Below are 24,785 nucleotides of genomic sequence, written 5' to 3'. Positions count from 1 at the left end.
GAGACCAGTAGTATGTATTTGCAAAACAGAAGGACACAGAAGTTCATGTGAAGCAGATTGTAAGTATTTACCATGTACAACTTGTACAGCTTCCAGTCTGCAGACATCTACATATGCCTGGTTTCTGCACTAAAGAAATAGAATACCTGAGCTATGATTCTACATTTACTCAAAAGGTGGCTGCAGTTTTGTTACACTCTACAGCCACGCTTACTTAGGGAGAGATACCCTTGTGTTGTATGTTCTCATCTCAGCTATTTGTTACTTATAATCAAGGAAAGAACTTTTAAAAATTACATAATGTGCTGTTACTTGTGCTGTCTTTTATTTTCCCATTTTTCTAAATTTTTCACTTATTTCCTGATTTTCTTCCAGAGGGAAAAGAAGAGTGAATATGGATAACCAATTGTCAGGTGGCATCAAGATGTATCAGATAGGAATGACTGTTTGTAGCAAGAGAGGATAAACTGAGAACTATTATGGTAAAAACCCTAGGACCAGGACCTAAACTTGAATCAATTATAAATTTTTGTTACCTGATCAGCAACTTTGCAAGTTTAGCATCTCAAACAAAGCCTTTTATATAATCTGTATTTGCACGCTTCCTAGCAAAATACTCCTATCAAAGTAAAAATCAGATTGCTGCTAATTTGATGATTAAGTCACTGATAACCAAAATAACTGCCATATTTATATTCCTAGGTTTAAAAATATACATTCAGAATCAGCTATTTCCACATTTGTGCAAATCACATTATTTGCAACACAAAATGCTACAGTACTGACATGCATAAATCAGTCCACAATCAGATTCCTATCATGTAGTCTTAGGAACATTATCTTAGGGAAATTACCTGTAGTAAATTCATCTCACATCTTGTTCCCTGTACAGCTTTTATTTCCAATACTAAGTATATATGTGACCCTTGCCATAAAGCAAACTCCAAACAAAATGTTACCGGTAGCACGTTAAAAAGCATCTCCCTTGAAAATAAAATATTGTTTCCCATTATCTTTAAAGTAAAAATTTAAAAAAAAATTAAAAATTAAAGTACAATTAAAAACTAAGATAGCTGTAAGTAGTAGAAAACAGTGAGACTAGTACTCCTGGTTTCATCCTCTCTAAAATGTGTTTTGTGACAGAAATCAAGCTGTGCTTCGTAGTTAAGGGAAAGGCAAAGGCCCCACCTGGTCATCTTGATGATGTGAATACCAAGCTAGATTTTCCACTAACATTTTTTAGACAAGCTGGTCTGAAGTAGGACAAGTAACAGCACTTCAACCAATCTATCATTTTAGTTCATCAGGGCAAGGCTGTCTCTGGCAAATATTGTTCAAATATACTAAAGTGGAAGTTGTTAAACCAGTTTCTAGGTATAGTGGCTTTTGAGACAAGCAGTTAGTCAGTTAGTTATATATGCATAACCCAAGAGAGATTTTTAGGGGTTTTCTTTAAGACAGGAAAACAACACCATGCCAATTCTATTTTTTCCAGAGCTGCTATATTCTAGTACAGGTTTTGTGTTCCATGTCTTTTCCAGCTTCTTAAGTACACTCACTCTTCTGGATGAACAACATTTTGCTCTAAATCAGCATTTCTTAAACTGCAGAACACCTATTGCATTCTGTGCCAATCACACAGAGTAAAAAAAAACAGTGCCAAAAAGGGATCCACATAAGTGTTCTGGGATGATGAGGCTGAGCTCTTCTGCAGGGCAGCCTTATATGCTGTGCATCCTGACATCCAAAAATCCCTAACAACTACAGTCTAGATTCTGCTCTGCTGCGATGAACTTCTTTAACTCATTGGGTCTGATCCAACAAAAGTGAGGTCACAGGAGCTGCTCCCCACAAATTTTTTTTTCTCCTTCAGGGACTTCTGAAAGTCCCTGAAATTAATCTGGTCTGGGTCCATTTTCTTATTTGTTTCTGACACTGAAATGCATCGCTGTTAGAGCAAGGGAAAGACTCTGGGTGTGGTCCAGGGCTTTGCCCTGGAAAAGTGCAGTGCTGGCAGCAGCTGCATTCCTGGGGCTACCTCATTGTCTCACACGCCCTGTCAGGAGCACTCTTCCGCCTTGGCTTTGCAGCTAAATAAAACAGATTTTTGTCTAGACAGAACAGAGCACTTCATGATCACATCCATGCTTTGCTTTCACATGCAAGAAACAAACTCCAAAATGAAATTCTGTTCAGATTCAATAGCGCAGTCTCCAGAAACTAATCAGACTCCCACTATTTACACAAGCAGATCCTGACTGAATATCTGTGCACATTTGCAAACTACTGAATACTCAGGCAATGCCAAAGGCTTTATGTACGGTCTGATTCTGAAGTGTGACACATTTTTTAATCAATTATATATACAACATTAAACTTACCACATCAAATGTGAAATCCATAACTGATCTAGCAGTAAAACATGACAGAATTCACTGTGGATACACTGCAACAGATACTAAATCTCAAAAGCTAAAAAAATTCAACTTGTATATAATCATTCCCAGTTGATTCTGGAAGCTTGCTTTATAGCTGAAGCTTTTAAAAATAATGTAATACTCTTAATATTTTGGAAAGCCCTTGTTGCACCTGAAACATTACTACTCTTCAATATTTGATGATAAATTTATACATAACAACTTCCATAAATTAGATGGCAAAATGCAGTTTAACTAGAAAAAACATGGTTGGAGGTGCATGCTACTAAAACTCAGCAACTACAAGTCTTTCAGCAACAGGAAATATAAGATATCCAACTAAAATACAAGGTAGAGACTTGGAAACCAGACTGTAATTACTCTGTCTTGAGTTTTCCTGGAACAGCTGTACTAACACCTGAACTTTTATTAAAAATACTACAGGATGTTTAACAGCAGCAAGCAGCCAAAGACTGATTTAAAACAGAATTCAGAGGCAGCATTTCCAAAAATCAAGACTCAATACACTTGGAAACTGATCTTAATCATAAGAAGGGAAATGTTATTTAATCATTTAACAATTCTTTAAAGACAAGAGAGAAACTGAGAAGAAAGGCTGGCTATTTAACAAGAAGGTCCAGGTCATGGAATCAGGATAAGTAAGTCATGCATAGATCAGTCCGGTTTGCCATATGAAGACGTTCCTAAAGCCTCAACAGATCCATAAGCTGCGCTGGATGCCATGCAGAGCCAGAGCTGGCAGTACTAGTTAAGGATAGGAAGACATACCTATTAAAAATCCCAGTCATATACTAAGTCTTCCTTAGCAGTAAATCTAAGTTCTCAGTGACCTCTGCTATCAGGAAGAGTGGCAAATCTATGCAACTTTATACATAACACAATAAAACTTACACCTTCCTTGAACAGCAGAGCTACTGCAGAAGAGAGAGGACTATCCAGCTAATAGCTAGAAACATCCACTAGGAGAGATCACTCACTAGCTTCCACTGAACACCAACTAAATCTCAGCTATATCACCAACACAGAGCCTCCTACACACCTTAATGTTCAAACTGAATCCCATCCAACACCATCTTGCGTTTCACAACATAAACTCCCTTGCAACCCAGAGAATAAATTAGAGCTTCCCATTAAAAAAGTTCTTTTCCTTTATTCTGCAAGGTGTCTTGAGCTGACACCTAAGGCCTTTTTAACTATCACTTCTCAATGGAGTGTACTTTGAATCTGTCTTTTTGATCCCATCTAAATTTTTGGTATTCACAATAGCTGCTAGTGCTGTGTTCTGCAGTTCAGTTATGATGTTTTAGTCATTTTGAAATCACTCTTTCTTTGCCTCCTTTACCTAATGCCCTTTAGCTATATGTTGAAATAGACAGGAACAAAAAGTTCTCTATTTACTTTCTCCTTGTTACTCATGACTTGAGAGACACTCTCACTCTGACATATATTTTCCAAGATCATTAACCTTCTGTAGCTTGGCTAAAATTTAGAATACCATCAACTATATTAAGGTTTCACTTCACTTGTCTCGCAGCAGTTTCATTAGCCCAGATGAATTTACAAGACATTTTGCTTTCAACCTTAATTTTTTTTTTTCTTTTTGGTTTCATTTCAGAAGGGAGTGGCATTCATTCAGATCCTGAAAACAGCTGCTACAATTCCTTCATTAATTATCTCCTAATTTCAGCATTACTCAAGCCTTTGCAGAAAGCCCAAACTTGGCATGTGAGCTGTTGAAGGAGCCCACCACTTCCACAAGCCTTTGTTTCCATGTCTGAGCCACACTTCCCCAACTGCTGAAAAACACCTACAATAGCTGTGATTGGGGATGGCTTGTCAGCTGGATCAGTGAACTGTTCTGGTCTAGGCAAAGAAAAACATTCAGGTGCTTTTCAGTTTGGGTCACTTCCCCACTGCACTTTAGATCTCAGCCTGACTACAGCTGCTTCAGCGCAACTGAGAGGCTACTGAATAGCAGGCAGGGGATGGGAAGGAGTGGCAGAGCACAGGGAGGAGCACAGAAACAACTTAATACATTTTTCCCATCACAGACAACAGCAACAACTCCACACCCACATGACAAAGTGTTTGAAAAATCCACTGACACTCACTGGAGCACCACCCTCACTTAAGCCTATAGAAATCTATCAAACATCTGTTACTCCCAAGTAATACGTGATCACGTGAGTTTTTCTCCTTTCTACCCACCATTTCCCTCACTAGGTAACATTAAGTAGTCCTGTTTATACTTGCTAAAAGTCTCTGAACAGCCACTGCAAGCCAAATAGGAAATGCAGTTCCCAAATTATAGGTATTTAAAAGCAGGCTGAATAACCCTGACACACAGAGTTTTGAGCAACTAAACCTCCAGCTATTTTTGAAACATGTTCCATGGTGCATGAGGAGGGTGACAGCTTCAAGGATTGGCCTGAGAGAACTACTACCAATAGCAACATGCAACACAGACTCTTCCAGTTTTGTTTTGCAATAGTTCTGTATTACTAGTCATCCTTTCTATTTTACAAAGTTATTTTTTCCTCAGCAACTCATCAGTCATTGTGAGCTGCTGAAACACACCTAAAGCCAGGCAAAAATCTGTAAATAGTCTTGGTTCCTCAACCCTTGAGACAGTGACTGGCTGCACAGCATGGTACAACAAATTTCTGTGTATCTGCTTGCAAAATAAATGTAAGGGCATTTCACTTAAAAAGAAAAACACTCTATTCCGTGAGATTTTTTTTTTATATTAATATTACAACTCCTCACTTTTTTAATACCATTTTTATTGTGGAATTAAAACACAGAACGTAGGATAAAGTATGTATGTGGGGTTTTGTCCTTCCCTACAAAACCATACACTAAGGAAAATCTTGTGAGGTTTGCATATTACCTTTGCATAGTACTTGATCTTGTATCTTTGCGCAATATTTGACATGAGAGAAGGATTTGCTCATCTCATGATCCATGTTTACAATTGGTTTCAGCAACACAAACATAATTTTATACACATCTAGCAGAAGAAATAAATCTCTCTGTGATTTGGCAGCGTTAATACTCACGTTCACTTCCACCTCTATGGACCAGTCTCCTAGTGGAGGGTTCATTGATAACTGAAATTTTTTGGAAACTACACCCAAATCACCCTCCTCCATCAACCACTGCTGAATCAACTTCTTCCGAGGATCCTAGGAGAAAAGTCAAGCTGCATGTTAAATGTGAGTGGCCTTGCCAGCAAGATTTAGGTAGCTATACATACAATCTTTATTTGTCACAAATTTGGAACACATGACACATTCGAACACCTAACTATGTTCCTGTGGATACTTACTCGGATATAGATATTCAGAGACACTTTGTAAGGTTTAAGATCAGGATAGACAGTGACAATCCGGAAGAGCACATCTTGTCCTGGTTTATACATGGCTTTATCAGTCTGGATGAATACAGAGGTGCTCTTTGACACGTACATCAGGCTGGTACGGTTAGAGAAGATGAGCCGGCCATCAGCACGGCCCTCCACCAGTAATTCATAATTCCCAGAAGCACTGTTCAGAGGCAGCTTAAAAAGAAATAGTGACTCTCTGTTAGGTACCCAAAATATTCTTGAAGACACTATTATTTCAAAAACATTTGACATAAAGAAGTAATATATACCTGAACTTGTCAACTTATGTAAATTCTCAAAAAGAGAAAGGGGATTTTATTCATGGCTTTAATGTGTTATTTCAACAATTACCAGAAAGTGTCTTATCAGAAGCATCTTTTCAACACATTTCCATCTAATTTTAAGTAGTAATCAGGTTTTCAACAATATAAGTATCTATGCATTCATATACGATTCACAGTCTTATATATACATAGATTGTGCTCTCTCTTTTCAATTATTTACACATTTCTTTGGTTTGATATAATGGGCTAATATTTTTCTTCATCACTTTTTGCTAATAAATTTTCCAAAAATTAAATATCTGAAGAAGGTATGTGAAAGCAAGATGAGCAGGACAGTAAGAGAACTTTGCACTTCTTTTTTTACAGTCTTTAGCTTTATGTCCTACAGGGTAGAAAAATCAAATGCAGAATTTATTTCTCATGAGGTGGTGAGGCACTGCTTTTCAATAGGAACCTCAATGACTTTGCTCATTTCACTTTCATAATTCATAATTACAGCACATACTGACTCATTTAGAAAGTAAAATAATTGTTCTTCCAAAAATATTAAGAAACAAAGGAACATAAATTTTATATGGTTAACTTATTTTGGATAGACATTGAAGTCCCCTTTAGTGCTGGCAGAAGAGACAAGATAGCACTGGGAAGGAAATTCAGACCACATAAGATCAGAGTAATCATGCACAGGTTTCTTCTCTCTCTCTCCCTATGTCTTTCCAGTGCACAGAGGAAATCTAGAGCTCATAATTCAGATGCATCACTTCATTTCCTAAAGTTAGCTGGGAGGAATCCCAGTCACAGGGGTTGAAAGGCTTAAAGCAGAGATGCTGCAGCACTCCGGAATTTTACTTGAGCAGAGCCTTCACAGTCAACCACTCTCCACAGGGACATCCCAGCCCAGATGCTGGCTTCTGTACTACCAGAATGTCTCTTTGAAGAAGGAGAAGGGTTTTAACACTGCACACAGTTCATTCCAACAAGCAGCCCTGCTGAAAAGCTTAAGAGTCACATGCTTCTGCTTGGAGTTAAAACTGTAAATCTGGAGTAAAACCTCTGAAGTTAAGACAACTAAAGCAGACAGGCTTGCATTTTTCAGCATAACATATGGAACTGAAGCATTCCTCTTGCACTGTAATGAAAATTACAGCTGTTAACTCACCAGGCACAGCACTTCAAAAGTATCCTACCAAGTGCTATAAAGAAAGGCTGTACTGCTGTCACAGCTCATTTTAACAGCGCAGAGTGAGGTACAGGGATTCACAAACATGGGAAAATGTCACTGGGTGACAAATGTGGTAGATGCAAATGTCTGTAGAGAATACCTTTCCTTCTCTGTGTGTTTACCTATAAAGAGGAACCAACGACAATTCCATCCCTCTCTGTTGACTTTCTGTTTTAAAAAACAAGCCAGGAAAAAAAAAAATCAAGGGGGAAAAATAAAAAGGCTCTTTTCCACCCATAAACAGGCTTATGATGACATGGGAAGAAGAGGTCCCCCCTTTAAAATCTGGATTTATAGAATTAAATTTTAGATGCAAAGTTCCACACTGAAACTGATTTTGCATTTTCTTCAGCTAAAGGTTTTTGTACACACATTGCCAAGAACATATGATTCACATATTTCAACACCCTCTAAATTCCACGCCAAGTATTCTGTAATATCTGAAATAAGAGGGACAGCCTTCGCTACTGCATCTGTCAAATACTACCTTATTATTACGTCAAATATCCATTTATGAATATTACTATTTCTTAAAGGAGTTGTAATCCCTAAAAAGCTGATGGGATTTGCTACATGAAGTCCAAAACACATTCAAAATCAAAATGGGATAAGTCCAGGACATAATAATTCAAAATCAAAGTGAGGGAAAACAATTTTGATTTGTTTCATCATTGTAGTGAACATACTCTTACAGCACTATTTTAACATGCCTGCAATGTTAATTTCTTCAGTTTCTTCTTTAAAAATGTAAATGTTCTGTAAATGCCATTTAGAGACCTCATCTATTTTCCTGTATCCCTTTCCTACCACAAATTATGTTGGATAGAGTTGAGCTCCTCCCTAGATTTTAATACTTGTTATATTTCAAAAGATCTTCCCTTCCCAAAACATGGTGACAAAACTGCCTTTCTTGATGTAAAAGGTCAGAGGTAATGAGGTTTGTATTGCCATGGCAGTGTATTAGGACAGCTGCAATGTAACCCACCTTCTGTTTCATACACCTATGCTACCAGAAACTCCACTAATACAACATTTTCCACAATTGCTACAGTAACAGTGACTACCTCAGCCCCACCAGCTCCTTCTCTAAAGGGCTGTTTCTCAACCCAAATATGATCAAGGCAGCTTTTAACACTAAGTAGGAGGAACTTGCTATGAAAATATTTTATCTTAGTCAAAACATCCCAAATGAATGGAATTACTATCCCCATTTTGGCAGTCCTAACACAAGAGAGAAAAAGGCCATCTCATGTACTTCTGACTACACCAACCACCATCACAAGTACCTCGGACAAAGCAGCCACTGTTTCCTCTGGAAAAGATGAGGCTGAATCCAGAAACTCATTACCTACCTTCTGCTACCAGCAAATTATACTTTAGACAAAACCTAAGTGTGGCTACACAAATTAACAGAAAATCTTGCAGTTAAAAAATTAATCAGTTTGCATCACTTCAGATAGCAGTGAGAGAAGGAGGAAAGTGCCCTGCCTAGTTTTAGGTGCTTGAACATTTTAAGACCATTTTAATGGCCAGATTATATTTACGAACTTGTTAATTTAATTTTTTTTTAAATGAACAGAATTTTCTATGTTTACTAATGTATAATTCATACAGATGCATTTCAACCTAGTAATATTCATAATGTTGAGCTGCTCACTGTCATTGATTATCCATCTATCAAATACTTCCAGATTATTTAATCAGAGACAGTTTACTTAAGATCAGAACTTAAAACACACTGGATTAAGGAATACCCAGACTTATGGATGACTTTGGTAAAACTTTTTTCCTAATATAAATACATAATTCTTTAAATTGGGTTTTCAAGATGAATAGCCAGGATCATAAATTCAGGATTCATACACAACACACAATTTAAGATACACTGTAGTGTTTTTTTATGTACTTTCACTGAATATGCCTTTTCAAACCCTTAAAAACACTGTATATAAATATATTTTTATTTTAGTATTTGTCAATTGTTGCTTTGCACAATTTATTTTAGCTGTTATTAGCCTTCATGGTGTATCTAAAATACAGATGTAGGTATCGGCCAGTAAAAAAAGACACAAATCAAATTTCTGTGTTCAAGTTTTATAATGGTTTGTGTTGATGCTGAAAATCAACTCCCAAGTCCTGTAATTACTTCTAACAAGCTGCAGAGCATTTGATCTGAAAAATCCTTGATTCACTGGTCACTAAAAACACTCATCCAAGACTCTGAAAACAACTGGGATCACGTGTAAAATATATCATCAACACCAATGGGTGGTAAGTTAGAGGGAGTCAACATTTTCTGAGGAAGGAGGGAAAGAAAAAAATACTTACTACTGGAAGAACAAGAGTCCCAAAGGTATCTGAACAAAAAAGAAGAAATATCACACTGTCAGAAATCTGTGAGATTAACTACCATAAACATCAACATTATCTTAGAAGAGCAGTGCACCTCCCCCTTACACAGTTGATGGAAGATGTGAGATACCTTTTGAAGTGCTGCAAAAGTATGAACGCAAACCTACAGCAACATTACTTCTCTTTTTGGTGGGGACTGTTGTCCATGTTCTCTGCTTGAACATTTCACAGAGACTGAAACATGTTTATGGTACATTTAACCCCCTATGCCACCCAAGTTATTTTCCATTGATTCTGCAGCCCAGATAAAAACTAAAATTTTTGCACCCTGCACAGGATTTATCACTCTTAAGCAAAGGAGCACCCAGAATTAACCTCACGGAACTATGTCACCAAGGGAAAAAGCAACTAACATATCAATATATCTGGGTTAATGTAACTTATTATGTGGCCTCAAATAGTTTTAGAAACCAAATAAATGTCCTGTTCAACTCCTGGAAATCATTACATCATGAGGCCATTAGTGTCACAGCTCTTACCTTAATTACATCATGAATTATAGAATAGAATGGAATAGAACAGAACATTCCAGTTGGAAGGGACCTGATCACTTCAGGGCTCACCAAAAGTTAAAGCATGTTATTAATGGCATTGTCCAAAACCCTCTTTACCATTGGCAGGTTTCAGACATCAATCACAGCTCTAGGAAACCTGTTCCAATGGTGGACAACTGTCTCAATAATGAAATGCTTCCTAATGCCCAGTCTGAAGCTCCCCTGCTGCAGCTCTCAAGCATTTCCACACCTCTTACCACTGGATACTAGGCAGAAGAGACCACACCTCTGGCTCCACTTCCCCTCCTCAGAAAGCTGTAGATAGGAATGGGAGTGCCCCTCAGCCAGACTAGAGAAACCAAAAGCTTTTAGCTGCTCCTCATAAGACATGCCTTTGAGTCCTGTCACCAGTTTTGTTGCCCTCCTCTGGAGGCACTGAAGGACCTTCTAAAACTGTGGGGCCCAGAAGTGCACAGAGTCCTCACGGTGACATTCAGCAGCACCAAAGCTGAATGCAGCGGGATAATCACCTCTCTTGACTGGCTGGTGATGCTGTGCTTGATGCACCCCTTAAGTATGTGGTTCCCCCTTTTGGCTGCCAAGGCACACTGTTGACATGAATTTGCTTCTGCTGATTCTACTCACTTAGACCTTTTTGTATCTCCTAAAAAGCCATGGCTTTATACCTATCTTTCACTCAACTGTTTCACAGAATAAAGAAAAAAAAAAAACCTCTTTATTTATTAATGTCCTTCTTGATCCTGGACCTAAAGGCAATCCAAGATGAAGCAATCACTCGACCTCTCAACTTCAATAAATGTTAATTTTAGAAGTCAATGAATTCTTTCCTTTGACAATGGCAAACAGAAGGAATCTCAATGAACTGAATACAGGTTGTCCTGAGTGCTGCCAGCGCACTAAAGGAAAAACGCTATCCAGTATGTACCATCTATTCAAATTATAAACTGGGTTAAACCAAATGACTCACATCCCACAAATGAAGTCTGTGGGTAGCACACTCCAGTGCTTCATTCTGGTATTCAAAACCTTAACAGGCATGGGTAATACTGGGTCCAAGGAACACAGTTCTTTCCACAGTTCTTTGCGTTTATGTTGCTGTTAAACCTACATTTTTTTTCATGTCATCCCTCTCTCCACTTGAGAATCATCTCATGCAGTCATTAACTCTGAGCAACCCCACGGGCCTTGGAGGTTTTCCAGACAGGTGTGTCTTGCAAAATATTTTTCTCAGTAGCCAGTGGAGAGGACAAACTGCCCCAATTCACAGTGGCAGGGAGTCCCCACACTTGGCCAAGGATTCTTGGCATTACAGAAGAGGCACTGCAAAGTCCTGCAGAGTACCTGATCCATAGGCGATGTAAACACCTCTACATGCACTGATATGTTTATTCCCAACATCTTCCCAGACAACCCCATGCTCAAACAACTACACTAAGAGATGTAATTCTAGCCAAAGGAAACTTTAAAAAGAAGACATTTTGAGAACAAGTGGCATGCAAAAAACCAGAAATCTTATGGCAGCGTTTCTTTCCTGTTCCCAAGCCTGGGAAATCTAACATCAGGTCTGAGCTAGGTAAAAATGTAATGCAAATGGGGAAAGACTTGGGGAGGAGGGAGATTTATATCACAGTTGCATTTGAGCAACTCAGAAAGGATTTACCTTCTGAAAAGGTGCTATCCCTGACTGCTGTGATAAAGCCCAGAGCGCTGTCTAATTTCCAGCCAGCCAGTGAGAATCATAAAAGAGGCTCCAGGGCATGAGGTAATCTTCCAATTTATGCCACTATGTAATTATTTTGCTAGGAATCAAGCAGCCTGGGAAGATCTGAAAGTCTTTAGCATTGCAGTAGATGCCCCTGTCACGAAAGATTTTCCCATCTTCTCAGAGACTATCAAGCTGCAGTCAGTTCCCTGGAGATCTGCTCAGCTATGCCTAGGGATGACTTTGGACGTGCTCAAGCAAGAGCTATAGGCAGAAACGTTTCCTTTATGCCAATGCTGAATAGCGGAAATTCACCAATTTTTCTGTTCAGTTGATGAATTAATTAAAGTTATATTTAATCATACAGCAATTTCAGGTTTGTAAGGAATTAACCACAGTCCAACAGCTAGCACACATCACTGCTCTGCTGCAAGCCCTCCTTATCATGCAGCTGACTTTTACCCACATGCAGCATGTAACACTTCCACATGAGATCAATCAAGTCTGGCATCTACTGTCCCCAAAAATGACAACAGTCTTCTTCAATACATCCTTGCAAAGAATACCTTCAGTTATGAAATACACGTAAATAACTCTGGGCAGAAGAAGTAGGTTTAGAAAGGAGCCCAGAACAGCTCAGCCACCTACATCAAGCACTGCAAACCACAAGAAACTTCCTCCTGACTCATTCCATCTATTCTCTGCAGCAGCAGACACCAGCACAACTGGAGTGGGACACTGTGGGACCAACCAGGCAAGAACACAGGTCCCTGCTACCTGCTACAAGAGATTAGCTAGGGAATACTTCCTGCTGGGAATCATGACTTTGCTTTAGGGGGAGACATGAAAAATTCAGTGGACTGTTCCAGACTAATCTTGAAGAAAGTTAAAAAACAAACTACCAAAAAATCCCAACAGAAGTCACATAAGCCTTCAAGAAAGAAATCTCTCTCCTTGTCATTTGCAAAACTCTCTTTCACGGAATTTCTTTCACAGAATTCCTGAGGCTTGTACTGTATTCATTAAATAACTACTGCACTGAGAAAATACAAGGAAATGCAGTGGAAACAAATGCCACACTGTCCTGTCCCTTTTTCCTCAGAATCCTTGGCATTTAGGATTGTCCAGCAGAAGAGGAATCAAAGACGGTGTAGGAGTGACATGTCAGCAGTATATTATTTTTCTACTCTGCCATTTTTTGTCAGTCTAATAGTATTATTATCAATAAAGCAAATATGAAAAATTCTACTTAAACACATGCATTTTTTTTTAGACTTAGGGAGAACTGCACAAACAATGGCATCTTAAATTCTTCCCACTACGTGGGCCTGACCCAGACCCAGAAACTTATGCTACCCCTTCTTGAGATGACACCACTAGGACTAGTCATAAATGTTTTAGCTTCCACCCCAAAAAAAAGGACAGATGTTCTAGAAAAATTACTGTATGGCTTGGCACAGTGAACTAGAGCTTGTACCAATATGTATCAGTAAAGCAGTACTTCAGTCTCTCATTTACATAAAATCAGCACTGACTGTACATTCTAGTTCATGTGGCAGGTATTGCTATAGATTTTCTCACTTAAACTTTTCTACCTGTGTCCTCAATCCTCCTTAGTAATGTGTGAGAACAGAAAAAATATAACTGGAATCACTTTAGAGGATTTACTGAAATTATGCTACATCTTTGCTCCGGCAGCTGTGTTCATATATCCACACTTAGGAAATGCTTACAGAAAAACGTTTTCTTTGCAGTGGCAAATGGAGTTATTTTCTACTGCTGAATCAATTTCAAAAACTCACATCATATAAATAAAAATTAGTGTTCTTCAGTGTCCTTCCAGGTTTTTATTCCTGTCCAAAATATATTCTATTTCTGTGAAAAAAATAAAATAAAATAAAATAAAATAAAATAAAATAAAATAAAATAAAATAAAATAAAATAAAATAAAATAAAATAAAATAAAATAAAATAAAATAAAATAAAATAAAATAAAATAAAATAGTAATACCAAGGCCTAAGCTGTCCAGGAAGTGAAAAACAGTTATTCTTCAAAGACCTGCAAGTCTGTTGATAGGTTGCTTTAAATATGTTATACTCATCTATCATGCTAAAGCTATCACCCAAATTAGCACTGATTATTTACACAACTAGCCCAAAATACAGAGCTTAAGCCACGGCTGTTACGGCTCAGTTTGGCCAGGATGACAGAAGGAGGGGCAGTGCAGCACTGAAACATACAACAGAGATTGCCAGGGGACGTCAGCATTCGGGCTGACATCCAAAGCCAAATGAGGCCAACAGGCCTGTAGCAAAGGGGTATAACTTGCTCCAAAAAGCCTCCTAAACCCTGCCTGCCAGCACTACGTACACTTCCCTCACAGCTGCTTCCTAACCTCCCTATTCTTCCACCCCTTATCCTTTTCAGTTGTTTTTGCAAACCTGGAGGATAAAAGCACTCAGAAATTGTAAAGGTGGAGAGAGAGGCAAGGTAGCAGTGCTGCCTATGAAGAAAGATGTAGGAGGAATAATCTAAACTGGACCAAAGTTTATCACCTAAGGGTCTGGTCAAACTCTGCAGTTGCTAGCAAGTTCCAGCTTCAATCTGCAATGGGAAGTGTAGGAATAGTTCCCTGACAACTAGGAAAAAAACCTTCTCCACCTAAATACAAAAGTTTTTCCCTAATTCCATGACCAGAAGAGTGGGAGAAACCCAGCCATAGCACATCCAGAAACATCTCCTGGCCAGGACAGAACAGATGCAGATTTACCAGAAGGTATGAACAGAAGAGGCACTGACTTTCCTCTTCTCTGCCCCCTGACCACAGCACTCTCTGTGTCTTTCTGCCTTACATGGCAAAGGAATCATGGTAGCCCCTGGCATGTCCCATCTACTGATTCAGCCGCTTTTCCCTTGTCAGCATTGTCAGATCTACCCTAGAGGAAAACCACCATCACTCACTCTCTCAGACCAACAGATACTGCTGATGGCTGGGAACCTCTTCTCTAGCCCTGCCACATCCATGATCCCTTCCCCAAGCAATTAGCATGTTTCCTGCTGACTGGCCCTTTTTAGACTTAAAGCATAATTCAGACATTTAATTATTCTCTCAATCTTCTAAAGTCAACCAACTCACTCCATGGATTACACTATTATTACCACTTTCAGCTGAGTAGTCAGAGACTGGCCAGTTGCAAGAACACAATACTTAGAATTCTAACACTCTCTGGTTTATCTAAGATACTGCACACTGGGTAGGAAAACAGAACAGCTTCATATTTCCAAAACTAAATAATCTTTTTAAACAGAGGCCTTCTGAGAGCTATCCAGGCACTATCACTGCTTAAACTCAAGTACAACCTCTTTTCAACTTTTTCCCCAGACAAACTTAAGAGCCAATCACAGACTTCTTGTCAGGCATATGACATTACCACTGCCTACCATGCCATAACAACTATACTGCCATGAATTACAAATTTACAGCTGTTAGGAGGGCAATTTTTGAATACTACACAGGAAACTTTCTTGACATCAGATCCGGTCGGTGAAACTATACGGACAACTCAGAATAATCTCAGATTTAAGCCCTTTACACAACTAAACGTGAAATACACTTCATCCCCTTGGTGACTGTACACAAACACACAAACTCACGCATCTTCACATCCTGTTTTCAAGGCACTATTGGCCATCATTACTATGCATTCTGATGGCCATGAAATAAACACAAAGACACTATCAAGGCAATTTGAAGCAGCTGCAGCTTTTATTCCAATTTAAAACACAGGAAAATCACATTAGGACAAAATACAGCTTAGCCTGTACATGCCAGGCATTTGGCAGTATTAATACCAGCCTCATCACATCACTTGCTGTAACTGGAGCAAAATTTCAAAGTCAAGCCACCTCTCAAACTCATTCACTGCAAATAACGCATTCAGAATCCATTGAAAATTCTGCTTAGAGGGAGTGAAAGAATTCTTGTTCTCATATTGATTTTCTTCCATTTTCTGGAACACATTCAAAGTTTGTGATGACAAAGTCACATAACTTTTCTGAGGCAATAAAATTAGTTGAATATATAAAAATACTACCAGAGACTTATTTCATCTGTAAATAAAGTCAATACAAATCCCTAGCCACACAAAATAAGCACCTGGACCTTACAGCTATACCTCCAGGAAGCTGAAGAAGCGGTCTCTCACTATAACTATGTTTTCTATACACATACTTATTTGGACTGCAGTGAATCTAGGTGAACCAGCATCATCCCTTGACGCTTGCTATACAGTCTCTGCTGACAGGATCTCAACTCTGGCTTCACAAACAGGTAGTCATGGATAGCACAGTATGGAAACCAGCAACACTGCCGTGCTGATAATCATAAGGGTCTCATGTAAAGAGAAGTCACCCCTGTATGACCAGAAATTCATTTCCCAACTGCTTGCTGCCTCCACAGGTATTTCTGTAACTCAGTACTTCAGTTTGGATCTCCTTCTAACTACACACCGCTAAGGAAATCACCGTAGACCCATACATTATTAGCTCCCACCCTTTTCTCCTTAAAGCTGCTTTTAATACCTAACAGTACATAGCAGGTGTATAGCACACTTCTGATACTTCACCCCAGTTCCTCCCAACTCTCTTCAGATGCTTTCCAGAATGTTTAAGAGACTCCAGGGCAAACCAAAGCCTGCTTGGCCTAAGGCCTCATCTCCAGCAACGGTCAAGGACAGACATCTGAAAAGTGTAAGAAGTGAACAGGTACACAGTGACCCTTCCTTGGGTGCTCCTCCCAGCCTATGCAATCTGTCTTTATAGTGGGCCAATCCTTCATGGACTTCTGTCTTGTGAATTTGTGCAATCGTGTTTTCCATCCACAACAACTGGGACATGGAGTCCCATGGAATTTATTTTCATCTCATGTGAAGGCCCATCTTCTTCTGTCAGGTCTGAACTTGTCTCCTGAGAGAAAGTTCCCTCTCCTAAGAGATCTTTCCCTCTGCCCTCCCTGGCATTTCTCCAGTTGGTTCATGGGCTCCATGATGAGTGCCAAAAATCAAGCACAGCATTCCCCAGGATGCCTAATTAGGCTGTGAAGATTACTAGAACACTTTCTCATAGCATACAGAAAATACTTCTGTGTGTATCGCTGAGTACAATGTTTACCCTCTTTTTTTGAGCACCACAGTATAACTTACAAGTCTTCTCCTTCTGTTACCTTTAAACCATCACCCCCCTATACACATGTCCCTTTTTCTGCAAGACTGCATCACCTTGTTTCCCATCCAATAAAGGAATGTTCCTTTATTTGTCAACAAAAGCAGAACTATGTACTAATTCTATCAAACCACACTCCAGTTTTTGCCCTAAACATTTCTGGTATTGCCAAAATGTGTTAAAAATCTAATCCTTTCTCCCAGCGTTCTTACCACCCCTTCACTAATCTAATAAACATTCTCCCTTCTTCATTCATGTCAATCATACTGAACAATACAGTTTCAGGGCAACTCATTTCCAAACTGAGAGTGAACCACTTAGACTTATTTGATGAACACTATTTTTCACCCATCCACAAACATTAAACACAAATCTCTCTGCTTCCCCAGCTGGCTTATCTAAGTGCCATTCCAGACTATCAAAAGCCTTAGTAAAATCAAAATATAACAAAATCCTGCTTCTTCTCCACCTACAACCCTTGCCAACGCATAGTGCAACACATTTTTTCTGTAGGTTTTCAATCTTCCAGAACCTCTCTGTTCACTCATGCTCTCAAAACCTCACCATCAGATATTAAATTATTTCAGTCAATTGCCTAAATATTCAAGAGGCAATTTTACCAAGCTGAAACACCCAAGACTAAAGTACTCTAAACTGTTCCTCCCCTTTTGTTATCTTAATTCTTAAGCCTTTTCCATGACAGTTGATCGTCATAGTGAAGACTAAACACTTACTGCCTCTCAGCATCATTAATCATCAGAGTAGCAAGCCACATCCTTTGCTAGCTTTCTTGCTACCAATATGGAATTTAAAAACCCTGCCTTACTATCCTTCACATTCTTTCCTACTCATGGCTTGGCCTTACCAGTTTTGTCTTTCTTAGCCATGCTACTTCTTTAAATTCCTTAGTAACATGATCTCATTTACAGTTTCTACTTATGGTTTTCCTTCTTTCTGTTGTTTTTTCAGCCAGTTTAGATTGTGTTTAGCTACTTTATTTCTTACCTTTCTGCTCCACTAATGCGTACTTATACTTTTATTATGAATCCCTCAGGAATTCTCACCCTTTTCCTCCCTTCTTGTTTCTAATAGCATGTTACCTACCAATTCCTGTTTATTGTCATCACTTCTTTTTTCCCTAATTCATAACCTTTAGTTTGTTCTTCTCTCCCCTCCCTTTCCTAAAAGCTGCAAAGCTCCTCCAGTTCACAGCTGCAACAGGGAACTGCACACTTGGACATGTAATATTCCCTCATCCGTATGAGTCGCTCCACTGTCTGCATTTCTGTTTTATCCCACCCTTCTGAAGGCACTGTGAAACAGCCTGTAGTGCTCAATCTGCCACACTCTCCTCAGCTGGATGTCAACGAAGAACATGGTGACCAGAAAAACCTCATGCACCAACACATTAAGCCTAAAGTCACAGAAGGATTCTTTCCTCAAATCTCAAACAGCATCCAAACAATAAAACAAGGCTCAAGTACTGGATAGGATCGCTACTCCCATTTTTCTGCAAACAACTTAATGGGTCTGTTAGCAGGATGAATTCAACAACAGGCACAGAAACCTTTTGGGTTTTGTTCTTCTCTTTTGTTTTTGGGTTTGATTTTTTCTTTTATGTACTCCAGCAATATTAAAGCCCATAAGAGAGTGCCTTCTTCTCTACTACTTCAGTTGTCTCTGGGTCCAGCTCCAATACCTCCTTCCCCAAAACATTTCCTTCATTCTGATTTTGCATAGGTTATGTGCATGTGCTGACTATTTAACAACTTATTTTTCACAAGGCACAGCCACACATACTTTTGGATATGGAGGTTATGGATGCAAAATCACTGCTGCAACTCCTGCTCTCTCACTGTTTGGCTTTTTAGGCATTGACAAAAAAACTAGGCAGAAAGAAGATGTTCCACTAAACTGCCAGCAAAATCTTCCAGCCCACAGATTTTCAGCACAGACAGCACAGACACCAATAACTCAGTCGTTTTATCCTGACATAAGGTACAAAGACAACTCAAGGTTATTAACAGGGACTGATGATTTTAGGCCATTCATTTCCATTGAGGTGTTCCTTTACAACATACTATTCCTAGTGTTTCTCACTGTTTCTCATACTGATGTGGTCAGAATCATATTATTAAGTATGTAAAACATGCTTTCTGGTAAAAGGAGATTTTCCATTGTCTCTGTGGAGGATCACTACATGTCTGAGCTTGACAAACATTCTCACGAACTACCATACTTCATAAATCCTAGCTGAGTATTTACCATGTTCTAGCACAGTACCCACTGTTAACAAGTGTACCCCTCTCTGTAAATACAGAAAAGCAGCATAAATTAACACGTACAAGTAATTTACAAACTATGCATGTTACAATAAACCAATTCTTCAGTAAGTTCACATAATTCTCACTCACCATGCCTCAAATACATTACGTTGTACCTTTTATAGCAAAAGCTTTAACTAATGAATCTTATTCTTTGGAATTAAAAACATTCATGCTGTTGGGCAAATGATGACATCTCATTACAAATAGAGGCTTTTCTGAAAAAACAACTTTTTTTTTTTTTTCCAACTTATACACTACTTATTCTTTCCAGATCATTTTAGCACCAACACAGAAAATACTTTTCAGAACCTCTCGTAATTAAGGTATAAGGTTTCCCACACACTAACACACACAGCAATGTCTGGGTAGCAAACCCTGTAAAAAAAACATCCCCTGCCAATTCATATTACATCTTTATTATCAATGACAGGATAAATAAGCATGGCAGGAGTCACCCTTCACTGCAATCACTAAAGATCAAGTTATTCATGCAGGGAATTTAACTTGTCCATCTGTTATTTCCATAATTTCTTTTTTGCTATTGTTGACACAGAAAACCCAACAGCTCCAATTGCACACAAGCCATTGTTACCTTCTGCAGCCATTTTCAATCAGGGTGAGGATCTTTCTGATACTGCATCTCCACAGAAAGTGTGTCAAGGCTTGGTACAGTACACAAAAACAGCTTTAGTTAGTGCTTTGTGTTTTCCTGGTGTCTGCTCTAGGCAATGGAAACTTATTCTTTCCTGGTGACGCATTCTATTTTTTTGGGCTGTGCTTGCTCACACAAAATCTACCTGCAGAAGCAACCTCCCCCTTGCAAACATTTAGTTGTGGTGGGTTTTTTCACTATATTAAATGTAATTATCTTAACTTCTGCACCCAATATTGGTCCTAAACCATCTCCTTTCCTGTACAGTACATTTAGATTCTGGAATATTGTGCCAAGCCCAAAATATCTTCAAATGCATATGCACGCACATTTTTTCCTTCACTCCAAATACTCTCTAGTCACTTATTAATATTTATTTTTCCTTAATTATAAAAAAAGCACAATAATGATGGGAACCAACCTCCACTGCTGAAGTGTTTCTCTAACAGACAACTGCCCAAGAATCACTCAAGTATCAAAATTCCACTTCCAGTAATATTAAATAGTAAATGTTTTATCAACCATCAGAGGGCAAACACTGTATTTCTTAACAAAGCAAGAATTATACTATAGAAATTTTAAAAAAACATGTCTCTGATACAATAAAGTCCTCTCATGGAGCTAACTCAGAAACTTAGACCACTACATGTACCATATTAAGCTGCTGCTAGGGAACCAGGCATAATTGTTAATTTAAGGCAATTGCAGAAGTATTTGACAGACAGGTACGCAATACCTTTTACACTTAGATACTTGAATGAACTTGGCCTGTCAGATTAAACATCCCTAATAAAAACTGTGTCCTCAGCCTGTGCTATGTCTCCAGCATCCAATTTCCAACTCAGTTCCATCACCACAAATGTTTGCACACTGAACCAAGGGACCTGTCTGCCTGAAAAAACTATTCAAACAAAATAAAAACCTTATTTTTCAGTCAGATCAGTTTCTCAGAGCAGTTAATCCCCTGCTTTTGCTGTCACCATGCAAAGAAAACTACAGAGCATAATTGAGCCAGCTCAGGCAACAGTGCCACTGAATGTACAGTCTAACCAAGGTAGGTACTCAGTGACAGATAAACCATCATTTTCTGGGCACTAATATATGCAGCAATTATGTAATTTAAAGAAGATTTTGTGTGCCTGGAGATATGCTTGGGGTTTTTCCTTCAACTGCAACAGCTGGGTTGATAAAATCTCTGGTCCTCCTTTAGTCACAGTTTAAGCTCAACTATAACAATACCACTTCATATTTTATCTTAAGATTGTTGTGTTCTTCAATGAAAATTTTAAATATTTATGTTCTAATTCTGAGAAGCTGCATTTGCTTCTCTCTGAGTCAGAAGTGATCCATACCTGTAACACCTTTGGATACACGTCTTCAGGACTATATCCTCTTTTACAGGGCATTTCCCTTACTGCTGGGCCCTTAACAGTTCTGCTTACATATTTGTTCATAGAAAACAGATGACTAACAGGTTATATAACCTGACTAGAAAAAAATTGATGGCCACATACTAAATCTTAAGAATTTTGTAAGAGGAAATACACGGTATGCTCAGCAACCTTTTTTTGTTTTTTGTTTCACTTATCAAGTAAAAAAGCATAGAAAATTAAACATATATTTGAAAGACTGGAAAATATTAGAAGTTAGTAATTCCCTACAGCATTTATCCTTTCTCCTCACTGCATCCAGCCTGATACAGTGCCACCTGTTCCTGATATCCCGCTGTTCACTCTGACTTCAGCAGCTTCTGGTGTCAAGCATTATTCTGTGTGCTCAGAAGATAGACAGACACATATTTTCACAAGCCTGGAATTACCAGTTTCTTGTCTGGCTTTTAATGTCAAGAAGGACAAAAACAGACAGGCTGAAACTCATGCAAGGCTCACTGAATTCTATGTTAAAGCAGAACAGAAGCAGGAAATAAAAGCCAGTATAGTTAGAGGAAGAAAAGGAGAAGACAATTTTTCTTTTTTAAATTTTGTCTTTCAAAAGAAAACAACAAAAGCTGGCTAGTTTAGGTTTGTTTTGTTTCTATATCAAAATTTTTTGATTTGATTAAATGCACTCCATCTCACTCAAAGCCTCAATCTTCACTACAGGCTGTTAAGGCTTTGAAATGAAGGTGCTTCCAATTAAGGCATCTACATTAACTGTAAGATATTAACAGAAGAATTACACAAGCAGTAGAGAAAGAGCATCATAGAGGGGTAGATTTTTCAGAACCTTAGACTTTCTACTTTTAACAAACAAAAAGCTGGAGTCTAGATGTCATTTATATTGCCTTATAGTAAGAACAGTGCGAAAGCTGGACTATCCATACAAAATATTTTTTTTCTCATCAGGACAAATCTCAGGTAGGATATCTCTATGCTTCTGTTGCTAGGTGACCTTGCTGAAAAGGAACATTGGCCAGGAGATCTCAGCTTTTCAGAATTCCCACCACATCCACTACCCTGCCTGACGACATAGATTGAATCAGTCTCTTCTCATATTTATTTATCTTCAACCACCAGCCTCTCCACAATTCAGTTTCCGGTCCTTAAAAATTCTTGTTTCTTCAGATGCACAGAACTTCTATGCTTCTGCTTCCACAGTGGCCACACTACATGGACCAGAGTACTTCCTCAGAAATCTCACATCCATCACTTTGCTATTATTTGATTATTTTCAGAGTTTACAGATTTGATTATTCACAGAGTTCACCCATGCAATCACTCATACCCAGCTCAGTTGTCCAACTCCAAACAGAGCCAACGGTGTACAGGCTATTTTCCCACAGCGACTCCTACTTGGTAAAATAAATTTCCTATTTTAGTACCATTTAGAAGCTGTGATATTTTGGGAGGAACAAAATATTCCTGTGAGAGGGCAAACTGAAATACTTCCAAGCCAAGTCCATGCCTTTTCTTACCTTTCTCAAAGACCATTTCCCGGCTCAAGATGGTCTCGTTATCTCTGATCACTTCTCCCTTTACGGTGACCTGTGCTGGGCTGTCTGGCAGCAGAGCTACCCCCACTGTCAAGTTTGCTCCAGGCCTGATGTTCCAGGGAGCTGCCACAAGGAACGTAGGTCTGGAAAGTCCAAACGGGAAGAGGGAGAAAGGACAGGGAGTGAAACACACTCTCAAAAAAGTAACCGCGTCCACATAAAGACGTACGACACATGTTGCCAATCTCTTCTGCTGCTCTGCGCCGCGGAGGCTGGAGGTGATGCTCACCCCCGGCCGCTGCGGGTGCGCAGGACGGTGCGCGGGCAGCGCTGCTCTGCCCGCTCCCGGCACCGGCTGCCAGGCGGGCGCCCGGGAGCTCCGGGAAGCACTGCGCTCCCCGCGCAGCCCCGTGCCGGGCGGGAGGGAAGGAAGGCGAGGTGCCCCGCGCCCCCGCCCGCCCCAGCCCCACGTACCCGGCCGCCGCGGAGCTGCAGAGGAGGAGGAGGAGGAGGAGGAGGAGGAAGAAGAAGTAGACATCGCCGCGGGACCGCGCCATAGCTCTCCGTGCGCGCTGCCCGATGAGTCCGCCGCTGTGCGCAGGGCCGGGCCCGGGGCTGTGGCCGGGCGGGAGACGCCTTGGCGGGCGGGGAAGGGAAGGGAGAGGCCGCCGCTGCCCCAGCGCCAGGCACGCTCCCCCGGCGGCAGCCGCAAGAGCACCCGCGGGGCGTTCCCGGGGCCGGCCCGGGGTGGGCGGCCCGGCGGCAACACACATCTGTGTACGCAGAGATACCCACGGCTGTGTCTCACTTCCCTTGGCCATCGCTCCCACATCCTGGGGCTGATGCAGCTGGGAAACGGGTGGGATTCTCAGAACCCAACACCATACAAAAGCAGCATCGAGAGCAATGTTTCCTACCTGCAGCTCCGAGCAGAGCGGCAGTCTGTTGTAAAGAGCTGCCCGGTTATCGACTTGGAGAGACCCGGAGAGCCCGCAGAGGAGCGCTGGCCTGGGGCTCGGGCTCGGAGGCGAATCGGGGACGGTTCTGGGTCTGAACAGGGAGAAGGATGTTGGCAGAAGTTCAAGGAGCCTCGTAGCTACTTAAATGTGAACCGATCGGTAAATGCACTTCTGGCTGGACTGTCCCAATATTTGTAAAAAACGGTCATACCTATTTATAAATCTTAACTTATCTTCATAGTTCAAAAAGTACACTTTTGAAGCAGCTTGGGTAAGATTCTGTTCCTTTAGCATGTTCAATTAAACTTTGTAGACTAGACACATCTAATATTTGATTTCTCCAAATCGTTTCATTGCAAGACAAGTTTAATAGATTCAGAAATTATACCACATTCTTGATGTGTGCCCCTTCAAAAGTGCTGGAGTAGCATCTTTTGCATTGTGGTACACAGCGTAATGCAGTCAGTTATAGTCCTAAACAGAAGCACCACGCTATGTTCTTATGAAAATTAGATACGAACAGTAATGTGCATAACACTGTGCTCTAACTGTATGCCAGGAAATCATGCAGTCTTTTCACATCTTTTACATTTGCTTTTCTGGTTTTTCATACCTCTGCTGATTCTTTTTGGAGCACCAGTCTTTGTGGTGACAGAAATGACAGTGCCATCTCTCTAGACTAGGGAAGGGGTGACAGTACAGCAACCAACTGATGCTTGCAAAGTCTGTCTTGGCA

At 39.8% G+C, this 24,785-nt stretch overlaps 1 protein-coding gene across 1 annotated transcript in view; it reads right to left on the bottom strand.

Annotated features, from left to right (window-relative positions):
* Positions 1-23,697, bottom strand: part of CD109 (CD109 molecule) — a 69,944-nt gene extending 46,247 nt beyond the window's left edge. Inside the window, exons 1-5 of the mRNA XM_058836581.1 lie at positions 23,565-23,697; positions 23,073-23,233; positions 9,658-9,686; positions 5,767-5,997; positions 5,498-5,623 (exon numbers count right to left, since the gene is read on the bottom strand). Coding sequence (XP_058692564.1) covers positions 5,498-5,623; positions 5,767-5,997; positions 9,658-9,686; positions 23,073-23,233; positions 23,565-23,647 — 630 coding nt within the window. The 5' untranslated portion in view covers positions 23,648-23,697. The remainder of the gene's footprint in view (positions 1-5,497; positions 5,624-5,766; positions 5,998-9,657; positions 9,687-23,072; positions 23,234-23,564) is intronic.
* Between the last annotated feature and the right edge of the window lie 1,088 nt (positions 23,698-24,785).

Source organism: Poecile atricapillus, chromosome 3, assembly GCF_030490865.1.
Source record: "Poecile atricapillus isolate bPoeAtr1 chromosome 3, bPoeAtr1.hap1, whole genome shotgun sequence".
NCBI classification, from domain to species: Eukaryota; Metazoa; Chordata; class Aves; order Passeriformes; family Paridae; genus Poecile; species Poecile atricapillus.
This window is presented reverse-complemented; position numbering and strand designations above follow the sequence as displayed.